General features: G+C 41.7%; 1 protein-coding gene across 1 annotated transcript in view; it reads right to left on the bottom strand.

Moving 5' to 3' along the window:
* Window positions 1-342: 342 nt before the first annotated feature.
* The window catches only part of TJP2 (tight junction protein 2), a 70,810-nt gene continuing 43,733 nt past the window's right edge, over window positions 343-27,419 (bottom strand). Inside the window, 18 exon segments of the mRNA XM_045562404.1 lie at window positions 343-1,341; window positions 2,376-2,461; window positions 3,929-4,258; window positions 5,459-5,569; window positions 6,686-6,898; window positions 8,110-8,210; window positions 14,024-14,234; window positions 14,838-14,917; window positions 15,645-15,740; window positions 16,487-16,674; window positions 17,327-17,537; window positions 18,620-18,728; window positions 22,928-23,078; window positions 23,654-23,720; window positions 24,297-24,430; window positions 24,536-24,644; window positions 25,910-26,063; window positions 26,698-26,801. Coding sequence (XP_045418360.1) covers window positions 1,176-1,341; window positions 2,376-2,461; window positions 3,929-4,258; window positions 5,459-5,569; window positions 6,686-6,898; window positions 8,110-8,210; window positions 14,024-14,234; window positions 14,838-14,917; window positions 15,645-15,740; window positions 16,487-16,674; window positions 17,327-17,537; window positions 18,620-18,728; window positions 22,928-23,078; window positions 23,654-23,720; window positions 24,297-24,430; window positions 24,536-24,644; window positions 25,910-26,063; window positions 26,698-26,801 — 2,621 coding nt within the window. The 3' untranslated portion in view covers window positions 343-1,175.

The raw sequence follows: 27,419 nt of genomic DNA, 5'->3' as shown, positions 1-27,419 counted from the left end.
ATTACCCTGCAGTTACTAATAATGATGTATGCATGGATTTTTAACTACCTAAGAGAAACATTTGTGATAGAATGTTAAATAGAAAAAGTAGGAAACAGAACTGCAAACACAGCATACCCTCAAATATCATACCCGCAGACATCCATAGATATGTAATTGGAGGAAATTCACCAGAATTATCTGATGGATGGGATTATGGGTGATTTTTATTTTCTTTTTCATATGTGTCTCCATTTTCCAATGTTCAACAATGAGCAAGTTCTCACTTTAATGATCAGTTGAAATGAAAGTTGCATTTAAAAATCGGAAGTAGTGTAGAAATCTATCACGAAGCAAGTTATTGATTGCAATGTACTCCTTTTTATTAAATTATAAAACAGTTGTCAATACACACTTTTGGAAATAAAATGTGTTTTCCTTGAGTATCTGCTTTTGTGGAGCACTTGGTTTGAAACAAACAAAAAATTTCTATACTAACTTCTTGGACTCAAGCTACTGAGGACTTATAGCCAAACTATCAAATATAGCTATTATATATACAGTCAGAATTTATGGAAAATATTACAAAGATGGAATGCCTCGAAAAGATGATACAGTGCAGGGAAAATCGCGGCTATTAAACTGGTATAAAAATTTAGTCAAAATAATGCTTTAGTCCATTATGGTGCTGCAGAAAGCTTCAAAGGAAGAAAAATTTAAGACACTTCTCATCAAAGGCACTTAGAGAGCTGCAATAAAATACTTATTTGAATTTAGTTCGAGTCCAACAGTATTTTTTATTCCTTTTTTCACATTCTGCCTCACATTAACACAGTCCTTGAAGGCAGCTACTGATGAGGAAAAATAGTTATTGCTTCTTAATATACATATTAAAAATACGCAAACAGAATTAATACAGATTTTGGTCCACTGAAGTGAGTAACAGTATCAGACTGTAGTCTAGTGTTCCTCTTATCTCTCAGCAAAAGCCACAAACTCCTCTAACCCAGTCCTGCAAGCAGAGCCTTCAGTTCTTAATTTGTACTGGCTGTCCCTGGCTCCCGTGACAACACAGGGGCCCATGGCCCACCGCATCTCCGCAGTGCATTTTAACTGAAGAACCATTGCAGTGGCCTGGCGGCAGTGTCACTCTGCTGTGGCAGCAGACGGGCCCAGAAGAGTCCATTCTCAGGCAACTATAATTCCGTGTCCCGGTATCGGGCAGGCTGGCCATAGTAACCACGCTTTGAGTGTTCCGACAGCTGTTGGCGGTATTCCTCCTCCTCAGCGTCACTGCCATAACTTCCTCTGGCATCCTGATAAAGTCTGGAAGGATTTTTCTGCGGCTCGGGGGGTCTGGAGCTAACAGAGTGAGAGTCTTAAACACATGGCAGAGCACTGTCCCCTGGCTGCCTGTGGAGCTGTGGCTATAGGCACAGAGGGCCATCCCTGAGGCTGATCACTCACTGACCTCTGGGCCACACTCTGCCCAACCACCAGGGGCATTCCTGGCCTCGCCCAGGTTCAGTCGTGGAAGCAGGGCTAGGAGAAATAGGTCAAGGCCAAGGCCAATCCGGGTAGTGAGTGAGGAAGCCAGCCAGGCGCTTCCTCGTTGGACAGGGGGATGCCTTCCCCACCCCTAAGCTCTCTGGTGACAGCCTCACCCAGCATTGAGTGAGCTCTCTGCCCGTTTCAGTCCATTACCCTAGTCCTCTTTGTTGCCAGCAGCAACCTGATTGACTGGGTTGCCACCATTCAATTGGTAAAGAAGAAATTTGCTTCTAGTTTTCCACTGCTGTAAAACTAGACTCCAGCTTCCAGGCAGACTGACCACAAGAAAAATGTGATTTTTTTTTTTTCTATTCTCGGAAGCAGGATACGATCTAGTGTAAAACCTCAACAGGAAGACGCTGAGAGAATTCCTGGTGCTTGTGTAGCATTTTAAACATAAAGCATCTTACCAACGCTGGTCAACTTCTTGTCAGGGTCCCTTCAGACCCCAGGGCAGTACAAGTGGCCTGACTTTGCTAGGTGGCACAATGGAATTAAGGAGCTTGGCTAAGCCAGAAAACATAGCAGCAGAACAGGTCTAAGCCCTAGGAATTCTGCTCAGGTGCTACCCCAACACAATGTAACATAGTAACTGCGCTCCGATGTGTCAAAGGGTACGGACTTGAAATAGCAATGACTACACTTTGTCAGAGTTTTAGCACACAAGCAAAATTATCATCAATTTTTGACTCTGTAATCTTGACAATTAAATCTGACTGAATGACTAGGGAGGCAAAAAATCCTCCTGTTGCCCAGAAATCTGAGTAAAGAAAATGTTTTCTTCAAGTCCAAGTCCTAGAGAGGAAGCTCCCTCCTGAGACTTACACCTGCTGCGCAGCCCCTACCTTGCGTGCTGAGGCAGGCTGGGGTCCGGCTTGTGTGTTTTGATTGGAACGGCATAGATATCAGGATGCTTCTGAGCAATTTCAATCTGTGGGAATTTGAAAAACAAGAAAAACAAAAACAAGAGAGAAAGAACGAACTACTAGATAGTTTGCTTGCTGGTTTCCTTCTGGTCCCACTTTTTCCCTACATCCTACTTCCTTTCCCATCCGTTTCAAGGAGAAGAGGAAACACAGAAGCAACTCTCCAGTTTCCATGATGGTATCTGGTGCCTAGTGGTACATGTCAAGTAGAAAAAACATTTAAAAGGAATGAAACTCTTTTCTATTTTTTATTTTTTGAGGGACAGGATCTTGCTGTGTCACCCAGACTAGAGTGCAGTGGCACAATCATAGCTCACTATAATTTCCAATTCCTGGGCTCAAGGGATCTTCCTGCCTCAGCCTCACGAGTAGCTGAGACTACAGGCATGTACCACCATGCCTGACTAATTTTTCTATTTTTTGTAGACATGGGGTCTTGCTATGTTGCTCAGGCTGGTCTCAAACTCCTGGCCTCAAGCAATCCTCCCATCTTGGCCTCCCAAAGTGCTGGGATTACAGGTGTGAGCCACCGTGCTCAGCCCATGGAATGCAACTCTTCCACATGCTGCAACCTGGATGAACCCTGGGGACATTCATGCTAAGTGAAATGAGCCAGCCACAAAGACAAATACTGCATGATTCCACTTACATGAGGTTCCTAAGCTGTCAAACTCATAGTGACAGAAAGTAGAAAGGTGGTTTTCCAGGAGCTGGGGGGGAGGGAGAATGGGCACAGAGTTTCACTTGGGGAGGATGAGAAAGTTCTGGAGGTGGATGGTGGTCATAGCTGCACAACAATGTGAATGTACTTAATGCCACCAAACTGGACACTTAAAAATAGTTGAAATGGTAAATTTTATGTTATGTATATTTTACCACAATAAAAAAAAAAAAAAGAAGAAAAATGCTCAGAAGCACTGTTATTGCCATGATAGGCTTGAATGAAAAAACTCCCGTATCTACTGCTCAGAACATAGTCCGAGGATCTTTGGTTAAATTCTTCTTTGACACTTGAAAGGTTATATGTGCCCATAGTACAAAAGCAGCTCAAAAAGTACAATCTATAGGCTTTTCAATTTTAGCATCCAAAGTTGGCTTGGTTTCTTTGGCAAATCTGGGAGCAAATGAAGACTGAGTTATCAAATAAACATCACTAACATCCTAACTAAAATAACTTCTGAGAGGCGCTGGTTCTCTCCTCCCACTGCCCCACTCCAGAACCCAAAACAAAGTTCTGATATATGAGGAGCAGAATCTTATTCACCTCTGTGGTCAGACTTTCTTGACTGGAAGACAAAAAGAGATGCTCTTGAGAGCTGGCCACCTGGAAGCCACACATGCAGCATATACCTCTGGCACCGCAAGTGTGAACATCCCGGTCACATCTGTGGCAGTGGGAAAAGGGCTGTGCACTGTTGTACTGAAATCAAACTTACCTAAAACTCACCGGTGACATAGTTTAAAACACTTACCCTTGCATTCTGTGCTTCTTGGAGCTCCTGTATTCTCTGTAATCTGGCCTTGTGATCCATCTTCTCAAATATTTTGACTTTGCCCAGGACTGATTTGGGAGTGTTATCCGGCTCCTCACTGCTCTCTCCCACCTCCTCACCCTCTGGGGGAGGGACGGGAGTGGAGGGCTTCAGTATAGGCCGCCCAAAGGCAGGTTTCGCTGCAACAGGTGGAGGGTAACCTTTGGTAGATGCCCCGGGAATTTCACTCCCAGCAACGGCAGAGAGGTTGGACTTGTATTCGTAGGATTTGGAGACGTCATAGGATTCTTCTCTGCTCTGGGTTTTGGCCTACAGAAAGCAATCACATGTTTTTACCCTGGACTTTTAGTTGATTTTCAAATCTATATTAGTGATTTAATACACTCCATTTCCTGATCAGTTTCCAAAGGTGGTCAAAAAATGCCATCCCAACAAGGAATCCAATACAGCAAGGCAAACGGTTGCTGGTGGGGTACCCGGAGCCCTACCTCTCTCCCTGCCTACAGAAGAGTATTAGGAAACCAAGAGGGTATGGGGAAAGTGCTGGGAGGGCTACTGTTGCTACAGGTAGATGAGACCTTGGATAATTTTGTAGTAGAGGAGATTAGAATCTTGGAGAAGACCTCACTCAGAACAAGTCAGGCTTAGGGACTGGAAGAATGGGCTTCTGAGACCATGCTGCACTGAGGCTGCATGTCCCAGCCCAGAGGTGAAGAGGTGACTCCCGTGTCCAGACAGAAGAGAACGAGACCGAGTGGGGATCAAGGAGGAGAGCACATCAAGCTATCAGCCATTTCTCCTCCACACATTGATTCTCACTCTGCTTGCAAATTTTCACTGATATATTTTATGAGGTCACTATTTTACTTATTTGTGACAGCTCAGATCATCAGTTATTGCTTTCTTCTCATCTAAATTACTGAATTAAATAGAAATTTTATTGGAGTATAAGGAAAAGCCTATAGCCATAGCTTTGATTTTGATTGGAGGTGAAGAATCATATGATATAAGCCTGTTTCTTTATATTGATCCTGTTCTGGAGAACGATTTATTAAACAAGTAAATCAAGTTGCTCTCTCAATGAAAGGCATTATTATAAGCAGTGGCAATGACTCTTTTCTTTAGCAAATCACCAGCTAGGATTTTCTGGTGCATCTAAATCAGACTGTGGGCATAAAACTTTAATTGGACAGAGAAAGAAAAACAGATTCTGAGATTGGTGATTCTGGGCATGCAGCGTTCGTCAATCTTTTACTCTTTTTACAAAGAAAGTAAATAAACTCAACTCTAACAGTCCTAAAATTATACACTCTCCTAATATTGTCTTTCCTTCCTATCTTTTTGCCCTTCCCTGATTTTGGGGATCACCCAACAGGCTAAAAGACAGGCTTTAATAGGGAACACTGTAAATTCAACACTATCTCATTGTGTGCACACCTCCCTGGCTACTGGGGGCTCAGAGGCACCTGCTTCCTCTTCCTTCCCATCCTGGGCTCCCCAGCCACGTACCTTGGGCGGCTCTGGCTTGAACGCTGGGGGCGGGCTACTGTCCCTAAGTTGATCGCTGCTAGCAGCCCTCTTCATGTGAGCTCGTGGCTCTGGGCTAGGTTTCCTTATGCTCTATAAGACACAAAGGTTCATTCACAACCAGAACATCCGAGCAGAGAGAAGAGAGCACTCGTCTGTTTTGCTGGAGTTCTGTGAACTTTTAAGTCTGGACGTCAAGGCTGTGACCCAGATACCAAGCATACTCTATTAGCAAAGGTTTAAGTCATATTTTTGAAAACTGGCTGCATCCAATATAGTAGTCTCTTCCTTCAAAATATAATTTTTTAAAAAACCCTCCTAAAGTCTAAAATCTTGTGTGTCACTAATAACTGCTAACATCTCTAAGCACTAGCCCATCTGTGTCTGTAGACATCTGGGAGTTGATTTATTCTTTACAACTTGTCTAGCAGCATACACTAATTTTTTGCTGCAGTTTTGATGTGTTTTTCTCCCCCTTCAACTTATTTTTTTGGTACTTCTATTTCATTAAGAAAAAGATCATTTACCGGAATGAGCTAAATTGCTAAAGAGAAATCCATAGCAGTAATTATCCAAATATATGGATAATCTCGTCCACAAAGATCACTGTTCCAACGTTCTCTAAAGTACAACTAATAATTGCCCTGGTCCTGACTTAGCGCCTGCGGATACGATTTCTAGGATCCTATAAGCTGTATAATCCCGGGTCAGTGGATGCAGAGTACATGTGATCAGGTGAATATTTAATCACGAGCTCAATTAAAAACTGAAATACAAAAGAGAAGGAAACTGATGGGGAAACACTCAGGAGCTCTGGCAAGATTAGAAAGGTTAAAGGTAGGGTGGGGAGGAAAAGCAAGGACATCTAAGAGTACAGAGAGAGATCTAATCAAAGGTTACAAGTGATACAACAATACTGCATTGCAAAGGAATGTTCCGTTGTAATTTGGACACTGGCACACAAAGCCACCCTGTTTACCCAGCACGCCTGAAGGCACAGGTGTGAGGAGTGCCGGCCACTTAATCTCTTCTGAAGTTCACTCTCCTGCCCTCCTATCCCCTGGACCACAGCCGCAATCGTGCAGGCGTGGACTCCGAGTAAGAGGCTCCCTAGAATTCATCTGCTCCGACCCGCAGGCGCGCCTTCCTCCGCACCCTGAACGAACCGCCGCCGGAGGAGCCTCCTGCCCGTGGCCTGCCTCGCCTCACCTCCTCGTGCTGCACCGGCTCCGAGGAGCGGGTGATGGACGACACCAGCGGCTCCTCGGCCGGCTCATCCAGCTCATTGTCAGTGTAGGCGCCTCCTTCGCCGTCCGTGTCTTCAAAGTCACTGATGAGGCGGCTGTCGCAACTCAGATAGTCCGCGCCCATGGCGGTTAAGTAGGACATGCGGTCTTCGGGGTCATCATCCATCCCTTCCATCTAGAGGAATTTGTTTCGGAGGGTCAGTGGGGTCTGACAAGGCTCCTGGGCGTGGGGCTCAAGAAAATTCCCAAGGGCGCAGCCAAGCGACTGAAACCTGGACGTGCTACCCAAGGAAGGCAACATCCTTCCCCCTGAAATCACCTGGCTGTGGTCCAGGCTGATAGTATGTTAATTTTGGTGCAGGTACTCAAATTAGCCACCTGCCAGCCTATCCTCGCTACCATCCTTCCTAGACGCAGCCACTGGCCCACACTTCCTCCGATGGTCAGGCTTTTTTCCTTCCAGAACTGAGCTCCTCTCCAGCCTGTTCTCCTGGTCCCGCCCACCTAGTAATAAACGCACAGTGCCTTGTGCTGCACAATCTCCACTCCTTATAAGATGCTCACATCCTTGTGGGCAGAAGCTATGTCCTGCTCAACTTGTCCTCTCCTAGGGAGCTAGCATGGAGCCTTCCAGACGGTAAGCACTCAGCAGATGCCAGATACCTTGACTAAACATCCAGTTCTCAAAATGCAAGACTTAGTTCTGCAACAAAAGAGTCACCGTAAACTCTCATAAACTACCTCAATTCAGCTGGAGCACAGGATACCAGCACCAAAAGCTCCTTAGAATGAAAGGGACCACAGGTTATATAATCTCTCTCCTTCCTCCCTGCAGCACAGCCGAGTGTAAACTATCTCCGCAGGTGAGAAGCTATCCAATCTTAGAGGCCTAGACAAGTTCCCTAATGCTCACATTTCACCTATTCAAACCCCTAGAACTATGGCACAGTCTCTACCAACCTTTCTTCTAAGCAAATAATTCCAACTCCATTAGCATTTCTTCTTTCTATTAATTTTTAACTGTATTCTCCACGTTCCTCAGCCTCCCCCCTCATCTGCACTCTAAGTTTCCCATGTCCTTAGCAAGCCGTGGAGCTCAGCGTGAGGTCTTGTAAGCTCTGATTAGTGTACTTGGAACACAACACTAGTTACTATGTTAACAGTAAAAGGGAAGTGAATGTAGGACTGCGTGCATCACATTATGCTTTTCTTGGAAAAGTCCCTTCGTGTTTCTTACTTGGTCAGAGAATTTATTACATGTCAAACTTGATTAACGTACACATTAGAGTCACTTCAAATGGGCACGGTTTGACTACATTCACTCCCTCTTAAGAAAAGGTCAGGACACGAACTCTCACCTCATAGCAGCGTATCTATGCCACATACCTTTCCTTCCGAGACCCAGACTGCTTCTCCTTGCTGATGCTGAATGGTGTCCTTCAAGCTGCCAAACCAGCTATCATTGGCTGAATTTAGGTTGATTGTAGCTATAGAAATGTAAATAAAAATGTGTGCATCAATTTCCAGAGCGATGCTCATTAAGGACACTAGTTGACATAGTTTATACTCATTTCTGTCATATTTGAATTACAACTTTGACAGATGCAAGAAAAAGAATGCACAGATTTGAGCACTAACTCCTTTCATTGAATATAATTAAAACTATGAACCATCTAGCTGTATGAGTTTACATTACAGATGGATGTTATAAAGCTAAAAAGTACATTAATTTTTAGAATGTTTATTTTCAGAAAAGCTAACTTTAAAAAATGTTTTTAAAAAGTACAAGAGCAAAGATACATCTAAAACAGACATAAAATTATCACATTTACGTAGGCATGTATATTATAAATAAGAAAAAAATAACACTTAGATGTACATTCGTCCCTCAGTATCTGTGGAGGATTGGTTCCAGGAGCCCCTTGGATACCAAAATCCATGGATGCTCAAGTCCCTGATAGACAATGTTGTAGAGTACTTGCATATAAACTACACACGTCCTCCTGTATCCTTTAAATCATCTCTAGATTACTTATAATAGCTAATACAATGTAAATGCTATGTAAACAGTTGTTACACTGTTTAGGGAATAATGACAAGATAAAGAGTCTGTACATGTTCAGTACAGGCAAAATCATCCATTTTTTCCCCCAAATATGTTCGATCCACGGTTGGTTGAATCCATGGATATGGAAACCACAGATACAGATGCCCAACTGTATATATCATTTTGATAAACTTAAACATTTTGGAATACACATACAGATTACCCAAACTCCACTGGTGTATATTCAAGGAATGCACATTTTCTATTCAGACCAAAATATATCTTACATATTAGCACTCAATGTGGGTCGACCAGGTATTTTCCAAGTGCCTTACATAGATTAGTTCATTCTATGCTCACACAAACCTTGCGAGGTAGGTATTACTACCATTCTCATCTTACAGATGAGAAACCTAGGCATGTGAAAGTAACTAGCCCAAGGCCTCACACCAACCAAGCAGAAAAGCCTGGATGCAAACTCAGAAGTTCGCTTTCAGAGCCTCTGGCCTCAGCCACCACACTACATGGCCCATCTAAAAGCACAAATTTAGAGTACAGATATGAAATACTAATAAAGTACAACATATGTAATCATTCTTCAGCAGTATGTATTTATGGACCTAAAGGAGATAAACTAGACAAGCAAATTAGTCCAGAATAATAAATTAAACTGCACCTAAAATTACCAGACTGCAGCTTTTTTTTTAAGTCAGGATTTCTTTTAAACTACATCATCAGGGCCTTTTATTAGAGGGCACGGCATTATGTTTTATCACTTCCAAAGCCAAAAAGAACCATTAAGCGAATTTTGTGAGTAACTATGCTTCCAGTTTTCTTCCTGATTACATATAGCTTTCTTCCACTTAAGAAGTTCTGACAGTGACCTTGGAAAATCCTGAATGGGCTTACAATTTCCTTGGTTATTAATTATTTAAAGCATTAGAATAAACTGATCCATTGGATAACCCTAGGAAAATTAACCTTGATTCCATAGACTTCTGTATTCTTATCACGGTACCTTGCAGAGATTATTGTGCTCATAGCTAAAATATGATGCCACAGTCCTTAAAAACAGAAGCGAGATTTTGTACCCCAGAGACTAAATGAGTGATTTGCACTAAATGCGTACATAACGTTAAACAGCCTTTTAAAGCTTTATGCTGGAGTCGCCTTGAGATAAGTACAGTCTGTGTTCATCACAAACCTAACGTTAAAAGGGCCACTTATGAAAGGCAGAAAATGTTTGTGCCCCTGATAAAATGAAGAAAGTCACAAGACCTCTTACTGAGTTCACAAAGTATATGAACAAAAAATAAGAGCCTCATAGTAGCTAAATTCCTAAACTGTATATAAAGGTAACACCCAACTCACGCACTTGACCTCTTTTTAACAGGTAGGTGCACAGACGTGGTGTCCCCGTCCCTTGACTCTGGATCAAGTACTTTTCGCTCATTAGGCTTTTCATGTTCTTTGCCTTCGACCAATATTATTTAACTATTTATTGCTCCCCAACCTCTGGGCTAGGCCTATTCCCCTTGGATAGGCTTAATATATCTCTCTCAAGTGCAAGAATGTGAAATCCCGAAAGGATGTTCACTCAGCCGCTGCCTTGGCTGGGAGTACTGGGGTTCCAGGGTCATCTATGCCCAGCCTGGCATGTGTGCGGTCAGTGTTACCTCCCCCTCCCCAGCCACGGAGGCTGGAGAGCACTCAGAGCAACAGCCAGAGGTGACTTGTGAGACTGGAGGGGTTAGGGAGAGGGAAAAATGGGGAATGACTGTTAAGGGGTATGGGGTTTCTTTGGGGGATGGTAAAAAATGTTCTGCAATGGATTGTGATAACAGCTGCACAACTCTGAATATACTAAAACCCACTGAATTGTATACTTTAAATGAGTGAATTATACGGTAGGTAAATTAAATCTCAATAAAGTTATTCATGGGGCTCAGTCAACATTGCAGTGTTAAACCCCCTCTAAATGGGTGAGCAACAGCCAAGGTACCCAGCATGTTCCCTCTGCTTCCTGTGGTCAACCAGGCTGTCAACATTCCCTCGAGAAACCAAGAATTACCTACTGCAGTTTGGGTACAAGATTTACCTTTCCCCTCAAGCTTTCTCAAAGACTACAGAATGACAGAAAATGGTCTTAAAACAGGTCACATTGAAAGGTAACAAAATAAGTATAAAGTAGTATCACTAATAATAATCAGTAGCACTTGTTCAGCACCTCCAAAGTCCTACCAGGGACTTTAATGAAAGCCTAAAAGCTGATAAAGGGCTAGAATATCTCATGTGCTTTAAAATCCCACAATTTAACATAAAGCGTGGCCCTCCTCGCATCTCTAAATCCATAATTCTACTTCCGTGGTCTTCAAACCATGAACTGAGTGCTTTGAAGATTCCAAGAAAACATGTCATACAAACTTCATTTCTTTAAAGAAATGATTTGTTATATACAAATGTAAATGTATTTTATAGTAAATTTTTAAAAATTGTGGTAGTAGGGGAAGTCAAGCCTAACATTTAAACTTGTTTTGACAAGCCAACTAGATTTGGGCAAATCCCAGACTAAGGATTTTCTTGTTTAATGGAGGAGTACTTCAAGATTGTAAGGAGAACCATTTTAATATCGTGATAATTAAATACTCATCTGTGGCAAACAGGATTTTCTTACCATGCAAAAGGGGAAAAAAAGGATACTGCACCTAGGCAAGACCACGTGCGACACACAGCTTGACTCCAAATTGCTGGGCTCACCAAACCAGTGCTATTATTCTCATTTATTAATTTATAAAAATGTCATAAAATTTAAAAGCATAAAAAGCCTACAGAATATTAATTCTGTCTGAAGGTTCTACCGCTCAAGAGTGAAGACCGCTGTTCTGGCCACGGCACACGGCTGTCAAGTCACTGTCTGGCTGAGCTGAGTGGGAGGGTCAGGGGTGGGGGGCGCGATCATGAAAGCGCTCAGTGAGGCCATCCGTGCAGCTTTTAGGAGTCAACCTTATAAGTTTGGAAGAATATTGTAAAAGACCATTTGGCAGGGAATTGGGGCTTGTTGGTCAAAGTTGTTTAGCAGTCTTCACCACCTCTCCTACATAAAAATTCCATATGAGAGATTGGCAATTTACAGTGAGATCCCATCACTTTATAGTTCCAAATGAAACTCAATGCTCACAGTATGTGTTTCCATTCCAACCTCTGACTTTAGTTATCCCAAAACTTTTACTTTCCTGACTAGCTTAAGCAAGAAATGGCTTGGTATGCCAGAAGCAGTTCTAGTGTAAGTTATAAACACTTATGACTTGCCTATTTGCTATGCCTGATGCTGGCCTCTGGCACACAGAGCTGGATAGTGCACAGCCTCTTCCTTCAAGGATCCTGTAATCTGTTAGTGGAGCTGAAGGAGGCGAGCTAACCCCTTTCACACGCATGGGAATCAGACCCAGCCGGCTACTGGGCCCTGTGCTGCAAAGAGCAAATGATGGGGACTTGAAGCTAGATAAAGGGAGAGCGCCCCACAGTCACTGGCTGCCTTCTTCTGCCCTGCTGTCCTTGTCCAGCCTCCTTCAGCCTGGTTCTCCCTCTGCAACCCACGGTTTCCCTTCCCGATTTCCTACATCCTCACAGGAACCCCAAATTCAACTCTCTGAAGGCATCCCCTCGCCATTCGGTGGACTCCCACAAGGCAGGAGGGAAATGTGAAATGGGGGTAGTTTTAACATCATTTGTAATCATGTGGGCCTTGGTGTTCTCATCTGTTAAAAGGAAGACTTGCACTATGTGACCCTCGTGGCATTACAATACTACGTCTGTGCTGTAACGTAAGTACAATGTTGAACACACAGAGACTCCACAGGTAAGTCTAGGCAAAGTCACACTCTAGATCTGAAGTCGCTGGGCCTTGCTCATGGCCTAGTAAGACAGCTCATGAAAAGCTGTACCACTGCTCACTGTTGCTATGACAACAGTAACAATAAAAACTGCTAGTAGTAGTAAAAATGACAGAAAACATAAGCATGAAGATTCCAAAAGCACGAGTACTTAAGACTCTACATTCAGAGAAGTCTAGTTTATGATGAAGCACTTCCTCCTTTGCATTTGGTTCAACTCCCTCAGTTACAACATTTTGACACAGTAGTAAGCAGCACATCTCTCTTTAACAAAAAAGCCAACTGACAATAAAACAAGACTCTAATATGAACACGATCAATTAGACTCTTCCTCCCCAGTATCACACATATGCTAAAAATGACACAGGTGGACGAGGATTGGCCTGGGACTCAAAAGAACTATCATTACCCTGAGGATGCCAGATCCACGCAGTCACCTCATGTTATTCCCACAAAATAACGCACTGCATGACCAAAAAATTTATGCAACCCTTTAAAACTCTTATTATACCATATTCACAGAACTAGTCATTTATACAGGTAGCACATACATTCAGTTACGAAAATATGTCACATTCTTAGACCATTTTACTTTCATGAGTAATAGCAGCAGTGAGTCTTCATTTCATGAACTTTAAAAAAATATTCCACTATGGAAAACTTTAAACATATACAAAAGTAGAGAACATTTTAGTGAACTCCCATGTACACATCAACTGGCTTCAAAAACCCTTAAGTCTCGGCCAGTCTCGTCTTATCGGTATCCTCACGTACTCCCCGCACCGCAGATTATTTAGGCAAATTCCAGGAGTCACATTAGGCATCCGTAAATATTTATTTAGTATGTACTGCTAAAAGATAAAGTCTCTTTTTAAGAAAACATAATATTACTATTGCACCTAAAAAACAGTTGTAATAATTAAATCATACAATATCCGGAGTGCTCAAGTTTCTATTTGGGGAAAATTTATTAATAAGGAAACCAAGTTCCTATCACTTTGTAAATTAGTGCATGCATGCTGGTAAGTAGAGAACAATAACACAATCTATAAAGAGATGTGGGTGCTGGGCCAGGTTCAATCACTAGCCTTGCAATGCCATACAAAAATCTGAGCCTCATCAAAATAATTATTACCATGCCATGGATCTTTAGCTCATTTTCAAATAGTCAAAATTGCAAAGTTCAATCAATACACAAATGACAGGGTCTAATATACCCATTTTATAGGATTAACTATTTTTCAAGGAGTCATGAACAGAATTTCAAATTCTCTATTCAGATTATTTTCTTATTTCTTCCATGCTTCAATTCCCTATTTTCATTTTTGAGCAAAGAGACTACATTTGAAATTTCACTTACCTGTAAAAAGATGTGCACAAGTTTTTTTAAGTTTGTTGGCTTGATCAAACAACTTCCGAGAACTTTTGTTGGATGCTGGATTCAACCTCTGCCTCATGGTTTTGACACCTTGTCTAGAGTCTGGGTTGAAAAAAATCACAATCGGGAACCACTGGGTATAATTCAACAGGTCCACAGCTTTCGGAGTGACGTCCAGTAGTGCGTGCTTATCCTGTCGCAAATGGGGAAAGCCCATAAGTGGGTATATAAAGTAATACAGCACCAAACACTTTGTTTTAATAAGTAAAGGCTACATCAGATAAATCTTATAAAATTTAAATCAAACAGCAGAAAACATTTCCTTCCACATTATGTCCACTTCAATATTATCAATCTGATAGAACTGCTGATAAAATGAATTAACAGAGTATTTGGTATCATGCTGAAAACTCAGAAAAAAAACAAAATGGGCTGGGCATAGTGGCTCATGGCTGTAGTCCCAGCTACTCAGGAGGCTGAGGCAGGAGGATTGCTTGAGCCCAGGAGTCTAAGGTTGCGTGAGCTGTGATGACTCCACTGTACTTTACCTGGGGAGACAGAGTGAGACTCTGTCTCAAAAAACAAACACACAAACAAACCCCCCCCCAAGACCAAAATGTACTGTCACAGAACAATGATTGGTCTTCACACAGTGAGATAGCTTGCGTTTACGTTAACTTTTTATCATTAACATTTTAATGATGATTAAAATACAGATTCTACTCTCTAAAAGTGACTGCAGCAAACCATGATCTAAATCTTTCTGACCACACGGACCTCGGGTGAAGTTTCTCACCTGTTCAATAATTTGCCTCACGGTATTTAACCGAACCACTCCACTGGATTTCTCGGATCCTGCATCTTTTGGTTCTGTTTCTGCAAAAGCAAAAACAGGGGGCTAAATAATTGTTTAGAAAAGAGTGACAACCAAATGCTCCAACCTAGCATCAGTAATGATAGGACACCTGACATTAGGTGTCTTCTAATGAGATGCTTAACTGAAATCTAACCATGAAGCCAGTCCAACAAGGATTACTCTATGAGACAACTGGCTTGGATTCTTCAAAGTATCAACATCACAAAAAAATATAGAGAAAAGGAGGGGACTACAAAAACATAAAAATCATAAAAAGACATCAAAATCAAATGTCATGCATGGTCCTTGGTTGTATCCTAAATTTTTTTTAAAAGCTATGAAGGACATAACTGGCACAATTGATGAAATTTAAAGTAGACTGTATACTAAATAACATTATATCAACGTTACAATTTCTTGGCTGTGATATTGATACTATGGTTGTGTAGAAAAACATTCTTGTTCTTAGGACATTCACGTAAGTATAAGGGGAAAAGGTGTTATGTCGCTAATTAAACTTTTAAATGATTCAACAAAAATTTTTCAAAGAGTGTGTGCTGTGTGTGCATGTCTCTCTACAAGCAGAGTGGCAGAGAGAAAGTGCACGTGGTAAAATGTTAACAACTGGTAACACCAAGTGAAGGGGTATGTGAATGTTCATTATTCTTTCAACTTCTTTGTATGTTAGAAATTTTCAAAATAAAAATTTTGGGAGAAGGGAAAAAAAAAAACCACTGACAGACTTACTAGCAGTTTGATATAAGTCAGGTAACTCATTTGCCAGCTTTTCCATTGCTATATCTGCTATGGGGCCGAATAAGACCACAGGTCTCTTGAAACCAGCTGAAATGAGACAAGAAAAGCCATTAAAACACATATACTTGCCTACCTATTAAGATAAGCAGCAAATGTACTGTGCAGGCTTTTGATAAATAACATAACTAACTGAAAGAAACTGTATTTTCCTACCCCCAATTCAGCCCAGCTCTTTCCCTTCACTATCTTTCCTTTTTTTATTTTATTTTATTTTTTTTTGAGACAGAGTCTTGCTCTGTAGCTCAGGCTAGAGTAGAGTGGCGTCATCATAGCTCACTGCAGCCTCAAACTTCGGGGCTCAAGCAATCCTCCTGCTTCAGCCTCCTAAGTAGCGGGGAATAACACACATGTTTCCACCACACCCTGCCAATTTTTCTATTTTTTGTAAGGGTGGGGTCTCACTTTGTTGCTCAGGCTGGTCTTAAACTCCTGGCCTCAAGTGATCCTCCAGCCTTGGCCTTCCAAAGAGCTGGGATTCCAGGTGTGAGCCACGGTGCCATTTTTAAAGATAAACTTTGCTACTGGTAATATAAGGGAATTTTTGAATGGTGGCATTAAAAATTTTTTTAGGGTTGTGGAAATATGCTTCCATTTACGAGTCTGAACACCTCCCTTTTTGTGAGTCGTGTTCCTTGTTAGAATACGATTTCAACTCCATAACCTGGCTTTGGCATCAGTACTAAGTTAGAACTCGACAATTATGGTCTGAAAATAAACGTCAACAGCCTCAGGGCCCAGTCAGATCCTTTCCTGGCCGCGGGCAGCTCCCTCACCTTCTCGCAGCAAGACCCTCTCGTAAGCTGGGAACTTGGTGCTAACTGACACGACGGCCGTGAGGTCTTCCCGACTCTTCCTCAGGTTCTTCTTCACCCCGGATCTCTGGCCACGCATCCTCCAGAAATCTGCCCTGTCCCCAGCGTTGTCTCTCTGGGCGTTCTGGACACTCGCCATTTGTTCAGCTCTGGGAGAAGGAACCACAGGAAGTGAATCACTAAAGCCAGAAAACGTGGCAAATGTGTACGTCATGAACCAAATCTAGTCAATTTGAACTATGAACTCAGATTAGAGAAGATTCGGCAATGACAATCAAGAAGTTTCAGAGGGTGGGAAACCCGGGGACCTTCACTTCCAAACAGAAGCAGAAAAAGGCCAGAGGTGGCTCAGTAATAAACATGCTAAAGGTGGCTCATTCTGATACACAGGCATACAGTAAACACACCTGCTAAAATACAGGTATCTGTTCTACGTTCCCACGATGGCAGCCAACCAGCAAGTGTTCACTGGGGTACATGAGCCTCCCCAAGGACCGGGCACGAGGCAGGGGTGACCTGTCTCTGAAAGGTATGCTGTGTGCTACAGCCGCTCGGCATCTCCCTTGTACGCTACGCAAGGCAGTGGACGCTCCTCGGGAAATCACTCAAACACAGCCAACGTGTGATGCTGCGTACAGCAAACCGGCTGGTGGCCATTTACAGTTCAGGCCACTCCCCATGAACAAGAAGTAGATAATGACAGATAATAAAGTCATGCAGGGTTTCCTTTTGGGGCGTTCTGTTGTTTTTTGCAGGGGGGGGGGATGCAGAGGGGTGCATGGGAAGTGCAATCTCAGATACCTGCTTTTGTTGGGGATTAAGCCTTTCTCCAACTCGTTTCCGATCCTCACCGCCAGCCAGTGGCCCAGTTTGCCGTCATACAGAGTGTCCACCACTCGGAAGACCTCCCCCCTGGTGAAGGCCAGGCTTTGTGGAGTTTCCTTCTCACATTCAAAGTGGCTTCTTATAAAAAACGAATCCCCTCTGCCACAAGCCAGTATGTCTCTATATACTGAAAGGCAAAAGCATTGTTTGCGGCATTTGGCTTCGCTAAAGATAAAGCGATCGGCTTCTCCCATGTCTGCTCAACCCCTCTACCTCCTGTCCAGGCAGTACACACAGGCCCTAGGGGAGTCTCAGCTCCAATAACTGTGAGTTGCTGCAACGGTTAACTTTATGTGTCAATGTGACTGGGCCACGAAATGCCCGGATATTGGGTCAAACATTATTCCTGGTGTTTCTGTGAGGGTATTTTGGGATGAGATTAACATTTAAATGGGGGGACTGAGCAAAGCAGACTGCCCTCCCCAGTGTGGGTGGGCCTCAGGCCTGAAGTGAACAGAAAGCAGCAACTCTTTCAAGAGAGAATCATCCTGCCTGATGGCCTGTGGACAGGGACATCGGCTTTTTTCCCTGCCCTTATGCCAGAACTACACCACTGGCTTTCCTGGTTCTCAGGCCTTCGGACTCAAACTATATCATTGGCTCTCCTGGGTCTCCACCCCGCCGATTCAACCTGCAGATCTGGGCACTTGCCGGTCTCCATAATTATGGCAGCTGATTTCTTGTAATAAATCCCTTTATCTTCTATTGATTCCAGTATCTCCTATAGGCTCTGTTTCTCTGGAGAACCCCGACTAATAAGTTGCCAGTTGATCTCTGCAGCAGACAGGGAAGATACTACCAACGTCCACTTTGTAGGCAAGAACAAGGCCTGGGAGGTGAAGCAACCTGTCAGACAGGTAAGCGTCAATGTGGGCACCAGCAGCAGGCGTGGCTCTTTGCATCTGTCACATGGAAGCTCAATAATACCTCCAGGCGGAACTTAAGGAGGTATCCCGGTTCAGAAAAGCAATTTTATTCCAAATTGACACAACTAGTGAAATTATTTCAGGAGGTGCACAGAAAACATTTTTATGGAAAGTTAAATGGCACCTAAATTTTTTCCAAACACCTGTGACCCAGGGATTAGGTGTCAAGATCCACGTCCGTTTTTTAAAAACCCAGATTTGCCTATTCTGGTCCCCAGACACCTCGGTCATCCTTCCCCTACCCACCTCCCCCCAACTAAACTAAATGACCAAACTTGCTCACCATCAGCTCGGCTCTGAGCTAAAATGGTCACCATTTCACCTTTGGGGATTTCTAGCAGGTAGAGAACGGCGTCCTCCCGAACCAGCCCTCTGAAATCCTGTGTGTTCACCTGATAGGAGGGAAAAACAGAGAAAGAAAAAAACAAAAGAAGTTTATAGTAAGGGGCCACCTGAGAGTTTTATTTGTTTGTTTTCAACGGGGTCTGCCGAGAGCAAAACCATGATGTAAAGAAGTCCTTAGTGTCTCTACTCAAGCCCTCCACTCACTCGGCACTTTGCTATGGGCTTCAGCTACGTGGGCATCACTCCACCTTCCTGTTTCCCCACACTGCCGACCACCTCTTAGGGACAAGCCATTGAATCAAGGACTCATCACCAGATGAGACTAGAATTTCTTGTGGTTGTTTCTGTCTCCCTCTCTTCCTTGAGTATCCCAAGAAGTGGCCAGGAAGGTGATGTACAAGTATGAAACAACTATAATGCAATAGGGAGTGGTGGGGATTGTGGCAAATGAGCATGCTGGCCCACCCAGTATTCATGCTGTTTTTAAATTGGTTCAAATAAAAAGTCTGCAAATAAGGATTCTGATCAATTCTATCTTTCTCCTATACCTTCTATCACCTAAAAGGTGTTTAACATGTATTTATAAAATTGAAAGTTGCTTATAAAATTAAGGAGTATTAGCTTTATATGGTAGACTTTTAGTCTAATACAGAGCCTTATATTAAATATATTTAAACTTCTGACCCGCACATATTTCTGACAAGGAGCCCACAACATTTATTTCTCAATGATTGAATACGGGACACTGTAAATAGCTTTTGGAATATGAGTTCAAAAACAAGTAAAACAAATGCATCACAAAGAAAAAGACATTTTGAAATCGTAATTCTGTACCTATAAAACTATTTTAAAATAATTACAAATAAGCAAAATGCAAAAGTTATTTTAAAGTACCCGATATTTTAATAATATATTATAGAAATGAAAAGAAGATATAGAATTCCTATGAAATATTTTCTTCAGTCATTGAGAACTATAGAATCCTTTTAATCACAAGAGTGATGCTTTATTATGGAAAAAAGCTATTACTAGTAAAGCCTTAATTAACGCCAAAATTTTTGATTAAGTAAAAGTAGGCATTAGACTGGACCTTATTTGGTGCTTTTAAAATAAAGTGATTTGCTAAAGCAATCAAGTTAACTTTTCCTTTGAAACAATATTTACATTTAAGGTACTGTCATTCCTACCTCTCTGTCCCTCAGAGACAGAGATTAGGGATCACTGCACTTTGATGGCTAATCCTTTCTCGTGCCATTTGTTTATCTACAACTGTATCTATAAATGGGCACATGTATGTTTTTGTATGTACTGTATATGCTTATATTTATTTATTTAAATAAGACAGGGCCACAGGGCTGGGAGAGGATCTTGGACATCCCTTTGTCCATCTCTGTGACCATGTGAGACTGACCTTTGATCAAGCCAAATACTATAATAGTCAAAATTAAAGCACATGTGGTAGCTACACTTTAAAAACCACATGGCTCATAATCAAACTTAGAAGGTTTTCTCCCTTTTTTCCATCCTCTATAAGTTTCTGAAAGAAATGACAACCCTACCAGATATATAATGAACAAAAAGACATTCAAACCGAGTAGGAATAAACAGAAGCACATGTATCTGTTACAGATAAGGCACATATTCCACCACAGCACAGCACACTGGTGCTTTAGTTCCACATGGGAGGCTGTCACCTTTACAAAACAAAGAGTCGTGCCTAAAAATCTGGCAACAGAAAAATGTGATTAGCATCTGTACATGGCTCACTTCATATATTCAATTTGGCTATGAAAAGGAACACTGAAGCAAATTAAAGTGAAAAAAAAGCCAGGGCAGTACTTTTATACTCAAGGTTAGATTGTACAGTCCTTTCCAATAAATATCCTCTTTCATTAGCTATTTAGTAGTCTGCAGGGTCTAGCTGCGTCTGCTGCGAGCCTGGAGAGGATTCTGTATCAGCTACAGCTTGCAATTGTGCAGCAGCTTCTCCATCCTGGTAGGCAAACTCAATCCTTTTCAAACCTTTGGAGAACTGAGGACTCCCTTTGTAGTCAATAGAAAATTTATTCACACCCAAGAACGAGGACCACCTATTATTGCCTGACCTCCGTACAGGATTACTGCAAAAGCAGCTAGTTCCCACACTTTACTTTCTGTCTTGTTGCCAGGGTGATGACAGGAAACACAACACTTTCATAAGTATGAGTGCTGAGTAACCGTGACTTTTTACCCATTGAAGCCACTCTCCCTATCTTTGCTGACGACTTAGAGAGGTCTGACTGCCAGGCTCCTAGGGGAAGTCACTACTTTTCTTCATGAAAACTTAGAAAATCTTTTCTTCCCCCTGCAATACAAATATATCTCATTCCTGAACCGTAATGAGCAAAAGCTCCAAGTTTCAAGCTGGCTTTCTATGGCCTCACACTAGTTATGAAAAATGTCCTTTCTTCTTCATTAGCATATTTCCCAAGAGTAAATCGGTATTAGCTGGCACTGGGATGGGATTTTCTTTTTAATTTTTTATTGATACATAATAATCATACATATTCATGGAGTGCATGTTATATTTTGATACAAGCATTTAATGTATAATGATCAAATCAGGATAATTGGGACATGACTCACCTCAAACATTTATCATTGCTTTATGTTAGGAAATTTGAATACTTCTAGCTATTTTGAAACATAACAAATTATTGTTAACTATAGTTGCCCTATTGCACTATTGAACACTAGAACTTTTTCCTTCTATTTAACAGTATTATCCATTAACCAACACCCCTTCATTACCCCTGCCCACCACCCTTACCAACCTCTAGTAGCCACCATTCTATTCACTACCTCCATGAGATCAATTTTTTTAGGTCCCATATATGACTGTGAAAGTGCAATATTTGTCTTTCTGTGCCTGGTTTATTTCACTTGCAATAATGTCCTCCAGTTCCACCCCTAGCATTTGGAGGTGTTTCCTAGGACCATGCGGTACCAGGATGCTCACTCAGGTACACTCAGTCTTCTAGGATCCTGACCAGAGCCGAGGAGGGTCTAGGGTTACACTGGAAAGCTTTCACGAAGCTCATGATGAAGGTTTGTCCTTCATCTGCTCCAGAAATGAAATCTGAACTACCGCAATGAGGCCAAGTGCCAAGAAGGAAGGGGATCGCCTCTTTCTGTACTTTGCTCCCTGCTTCCTAATTCTGCAACTTTTACCTCCCCTCTCTTTGGAGCCTGGAAACTCTGACCAGACCCTTTTGTTTATTACATATGGACATTTCACTAAAGTTAACATGAAAAAACTCATATATAAGAACTTCAAGTTTACAGAAGCAGAAATTCCAATAAAGATAATTCCCTGGCATTCCATAGTTTTATAATAGTAAGATACTTGATATTCTTGAAGTTTATTCTGAAGTCAACAAAGAATGTATTTATATATATATATATATATATATATATATATATATATATACACACAAAAGTTATCACTTTTTAATGTTTTAACACCAATAGATTTTACAAACATACAGTAACTTTAAAAGTACCAATATTTGATTAATCAGGAATTCCCTTTTCTGGACAATTTTAGATGTAAATAACTTTGAGTGGCAGCTATCTGTTATCTTCCAATCAGAAAAAAGAATGGACATCGCCCTTCCTGCTCTGTGCCAGGGACTCCGCTAGGTGCCTTGTGCTATCTCCTCTAATCTTCCCAGGGTCCCCGTGAGGCACGTATTCTTATCCCTGTTGAACAGGGACAGAAACCCGAGTCTCAGGGTGAGCCAGGGTCACAGAACTAATGAGAGGCTGGGACAGGATTCAAATCACCCAGTCTGATGCCAACACCCACGTTTGTTCAGTTCTAGGGCACTGCCCTAAGAGGGACACCAGGCAGAGGGAACGCAAGGAAAACCCGAAAATTAGGAAGACCTTGTAGAAAGCTCTTACTTGTAGGCCCTTAGAATCAATTTTTTTCTTTTTTGTTGTTGTTAATCAAACCCATAAAAATCTTGACAAGGGTTTTAAACACTATAAACTTCCACAGACACAGGGATGAGTTTTGGGTCCCAGGACTGAGAAGACAGGAGCGCCCACTCTAGGAATACAGAGACCTCAGTGCTGGCCATCAGCACACCTACAGCGGGTCCATTTCTACACACCGGACCGCTTCCTCCTCCCTCATGCAAGAACACTGGAAAAGCCCACTCTTTCCAAGTCACTTCTAGAAACAAAGCCGGGCTTTTCTTACCTTCAGAATCTGGTCTCCTTCTTGAAGGCCTTCCTGATCCGCCGAGGTACCCTCCTGAATGCCAGCGACAAATATCCCGACGTCGTTGCCGCCGGCCAGACGGAGGCCAACACTGTCTCCCTTCTTGAACCTCACCATTTTGGTATTAGGGCTGCAACAGGTTCAGTTTCGGGAAGAAAAGATGGGAGATACTTTTTAAGGAAAGCCTGCTGGCTCTACACAGCTCTTGTCAAATAAAGACACAGCCTGGGTCCAAGGAAGCAGGATCCTAACCCAGGAGAGTGCTGCTCTTGATCACCACTGAACCAGGGTTATTTTTCATGCTTCATCAGTTGCAGAGCACTGTGCCATGCCTCCCCCTCCCCACAGGTGGGACCATCTCATCTCTCCAGTCACTCCTGGGTACCACGGTGTAGCAATACTGCACCTACTTGGCAGTTGGTTATCTGGCAGATACAAATATTCAGAATAACTTTCTGGAAAAGTAGCCAGATAGACAAGCAGACAACATTAACATCACAGAGTTCGCCCACTTCCACCTTTTGCTTTTCCTACAAATGATCCCTTTTTCTCATAAACGCTAGCAACAGGGGTTGGTTAAAGGTGGCTCATAATGTACAAAATCACCATCTCTAGGTTAAAAAACACCATTCTTCTGGATTTCAGTTAAGGAGACAGAGCTGTGTGTGAGACGAAAGGGGGAAAAAGAGAGAAAGAAATACATACCCATATATCGCTTCATCTTCAGGACTAGGACGAAGAAACGTTCTCGGGGCTGCTTTTGGTGGAGGAGCTGCGGATTAAAACACATCTCCTGTTATCAAACTGGACTAGCAGGAGTTTGTTCTAAATATAAAGATCACAAGATCCACAATAAACTTAAGTCTATATCATATGCTACCTATATATCATCACAAACAAAAAGAAGTCCCTAAGGTGAAGTTTAACTCTGAGGCATTGGCATGTGCCAATGGTTTTCGAGAAATGAACCTCTAAAACACAAGATGTACAAATCACACGTACAAGAAGATAGCACTTTTTATAACTTAAAAAACATAATAATGGTATCATTTTATATTTATGCATACAAAATTATAATTGTAGGGTAGTAGGGACAGGGTTGGATGAGATTGAGAATGAGAGACAAAAAAGACCTCAAACTCATCAAATATGACAAAATGTGACCAATTTGGATGGCATATAGAAAAGGCTTTTATTTTATATCTTTTCAGTGTTCAGAGAGAAGAGGGCCTCTTCCATATATGAGAGGGACTTTATATGTCTCTCTCTCCTTCCAGCCACCCTGTGGAATTAATAAGCACACACTTCTGAACACAACTGTTGCAACTAAGGGGTCTTAAAGCCTCACTTGGGGGTTCCTCTTGGTATCTGGGCTCCTTGTTGGTCTCCGTGACAACTGCAGCTGCAATATCCCCCGTGGACTTGAATGGAGTGGGTGTGGCGCCCATCCTGGACAGTCTGCTCGGTGTGTCCTCTCTTGAACTTAAGCACAGGTCACATGAATGTCTCATGAGGTAACAGATTCACAAACACATAGGTGTGTACACTCACAGTGACGTGTGCCAGGAAAAACGGACATCCTCTTACCTTGGCCTTTCCTTCAGCTTCTCGTTTGAGGAATGATAGTCATAATCGGAATACTGCTGGCGTCTCTCCTCTGGAGAAAATGATCGGTTTGACTCTATTTCTGAGATATCTGGTTTCAAAAATAAGAGAAGGCTTTCTAATAAAATATTTAAGACATGTACCAGAAATTATAGTATTTTCTGGGTAGGAAACGTGGGGAATGCAAGAAAGGCAGACAGTAAATGTGCTATTAGTCTAATAGTCTTCCCCTGGGAAAAAAAACTTCATTGTTTCAAGGGAAAGGCATTAATTAATAAAGAGGAAGCCAAATTCAGAATTGTGTATTTCTCTTTTATCCAACTTTCCATCAAAGCTGCTATTGAAGAGCTGAAATTCAATTACTGGATTGTAGACATATACATTCATTCTTACCAAACAGATTAGTGCTTCTCAAACTTTAAGGTGCATACAAATGTCCCAAGGATCTTGTTAAGATGCAGTCATTGTGGGATGGGGCTTGAGATTCTATACCTCTATCAAGCTCCCAGATGACTCTGATGCTGCTGGGCGCTGAGGACCACACTTTGAGTAGCAAGGAAGTAAAAACTATAAACCCCTAGAGCATGGTGAGATTATTTCCCATGCTTCTTTTGTTTTCCTGCACTGTACCCATAGCAGTGAATGACTTTTGATACACTGAAAACTAAAGTGAGTTTTAAGGTTTTACAAATAAATTCTTTTGTAAAAAAATCAACAAAAACCTATTTTACAACTTGAGAACTTAATGTTTTCTAAACTTTCCTGCACAAAAGAAATAGTAGGATATATTACAACTACTTATTTTTATTGGCAATTTTGACAATATTAAAATGTTATCCTACCTGTAATTCATATTCAAGTAATAAATATTGGTCTTTAAAGAGGGGTGGCACAGATTGCTAACTATTAATAACAAATACCACAACATTAGCCATTTTGATTCTATTATAATGTCTATCTGTTTTAGCAGTTGTACCAACTAGCTTCTCTTTGTTGGAAATACTAATAAGCTGCTTTTAAAAACCCACACAACTAAGTACAAGAATGAGCAATTAGCAAATATATAAATGATATGGTTAGTTCACATTTTACTAATAAGTTTTGCTTTTAGTGGCCTAATTAAGTGTCCTCTGGGAGTTCATAAGTGCACTAGAATTTCATATTGGAAACCTAATTTCAACAGACCCTTTAATAAGCAAATAACAACCAAACACTGATCTTCTGGGATTAAAGTTTAAAAGGGAGGCTTTCATGGGAAATTTAAATTCCCACTGGATGGCTATGCTAAATAGAGGTAAGAATACAGAATCAACAGCTTTCTTTACCCCCAGCCAAACTCACAGCCTCTTCCTTTACCTTCTATTTCCGAGTCACTGTCGTTTAAGGACGGGATGTTGATGAGGGTCTGCTTGCTGTCTCTCAACACCACTAGCTGCAGTTTTCCTCTTGACTTTTCTATCAATTTTCGAGCATCCATTAAAGACATGTTCTCAGTCACAGTTCCATTGATCTGTGTTTATGAAGAATGGTAATGTTACATGCAATACGACTATTCCCAGCAAAGCAGAAAATTCATATTTTCCCTGTCTAAAAATACAAAGGTTTTGCTCAGATATTCAAACAGACATGTGCTTTAGGATGACTGACTGACTAAAAATGAATTATCCTTTAAATTAAATATAATCCTGCATGCCTGGATCACAAATACAGGTATAAGTTACTCTGCTAATTTATTTAACGTCCAAGCTCAAGACGATGGTTTGGTTTACTACTGGAACGTGTTTCCTGACCAGAGAGGTTTACAAGAACTATTAAATATTCAGCATTCATAGACCACCAATTCTCCTTCTCACCTTTCCTTAGTTTAGGGCCTAGGAACCTAAACCTTAAATAAAATAAACAGGGAGGAAGAAAGTAGTCATGGAGTTTGTTTTTTTGGTTTTTTTTACTGACATTAAACTGTTACAAACCTCCAAGTCTGGTTTCTCTGATAAAAATCATCTCACTATGCTCTCTTCTGGCCTCTGCATTACTACTGATGGCATCACAACTGAGTTTCACCGTATTAGCACTTGAACGTGGAAATGCAGGCTGTGAACTCCAGCACGCACGCACACTGCTGTTTTCTACCCTCATCCTCCCACCTTGAGAATTATGTCCCCTTCGTGAAGGTTGCCGTCTTTAGTGGCCAGGCCTGTTCTGGTCATTTCCTTGATGAAGATCTGGCTCCCAAGCCGGAGACCATACTCTAGGAGACAAACACAGAAACACACACCTGTGTCATCAAGTTATTCAGAAAACTTAGTCTGGTTTTCAGGACTATTTAAAAAATATTCATAAAAAATTAATTTTGTGGATGGGACATTCTTTAACATAACTAGCCTGGACTCTTTCAAAAAAGTCCACGTCATAAAAAACAAAAGAGGTAGGAGGACTGTTCTAGATTAAGAGACCAAAACCAAACACAATGCATAACCCTTCATTAGATCCTTGATCTACTGAGGGAATGGAGAAAGGAGAGTGGGTCACATTACTTTGGAACAATCTGAAAATGAATTATACTATTTTAAAGTGAGATTAATGTTACTTTTGTTAAGGTGATAATGGCATTATGGTGATGTAGGAAAACGTTCTTATCCTTGGGAGATACCTGCTGAAATATTTACAGGTAACGGCTGAGTTGCCCGCAACTGACTCTCAAGTGGTTCCAAAAAACCTTCTGAGAGAGAGAAGGTGGGTGGGAGGGGAGGGGAAAAGGGAGAAGGAGGAAAAAGAAAGCAAAGGTGACAAAATGTTAACAACTGGGAAAACTAGGTGAAAGCTATATGGGTATTTGCTATAAAATTGACACTTTTCAAATAAAATG

Source organism: Lemur catta, chromosome 10 (assembly GCF_020740605.2).
Source record: "Lemur catta isolate mLemCat1 chromosome 10, mLemCat1.pri, whole genome shotgun sequence".
NCBI classification, from domain to species: domain Eukaryota; kingdom Metazoa; phylum Chordata; class Mammalia; order Primates; family Lemuridae; genus Lemur; species Lemur catta.
This window is presented reverse-complemented; position numbering and strand designations above follow the sequence as displayed.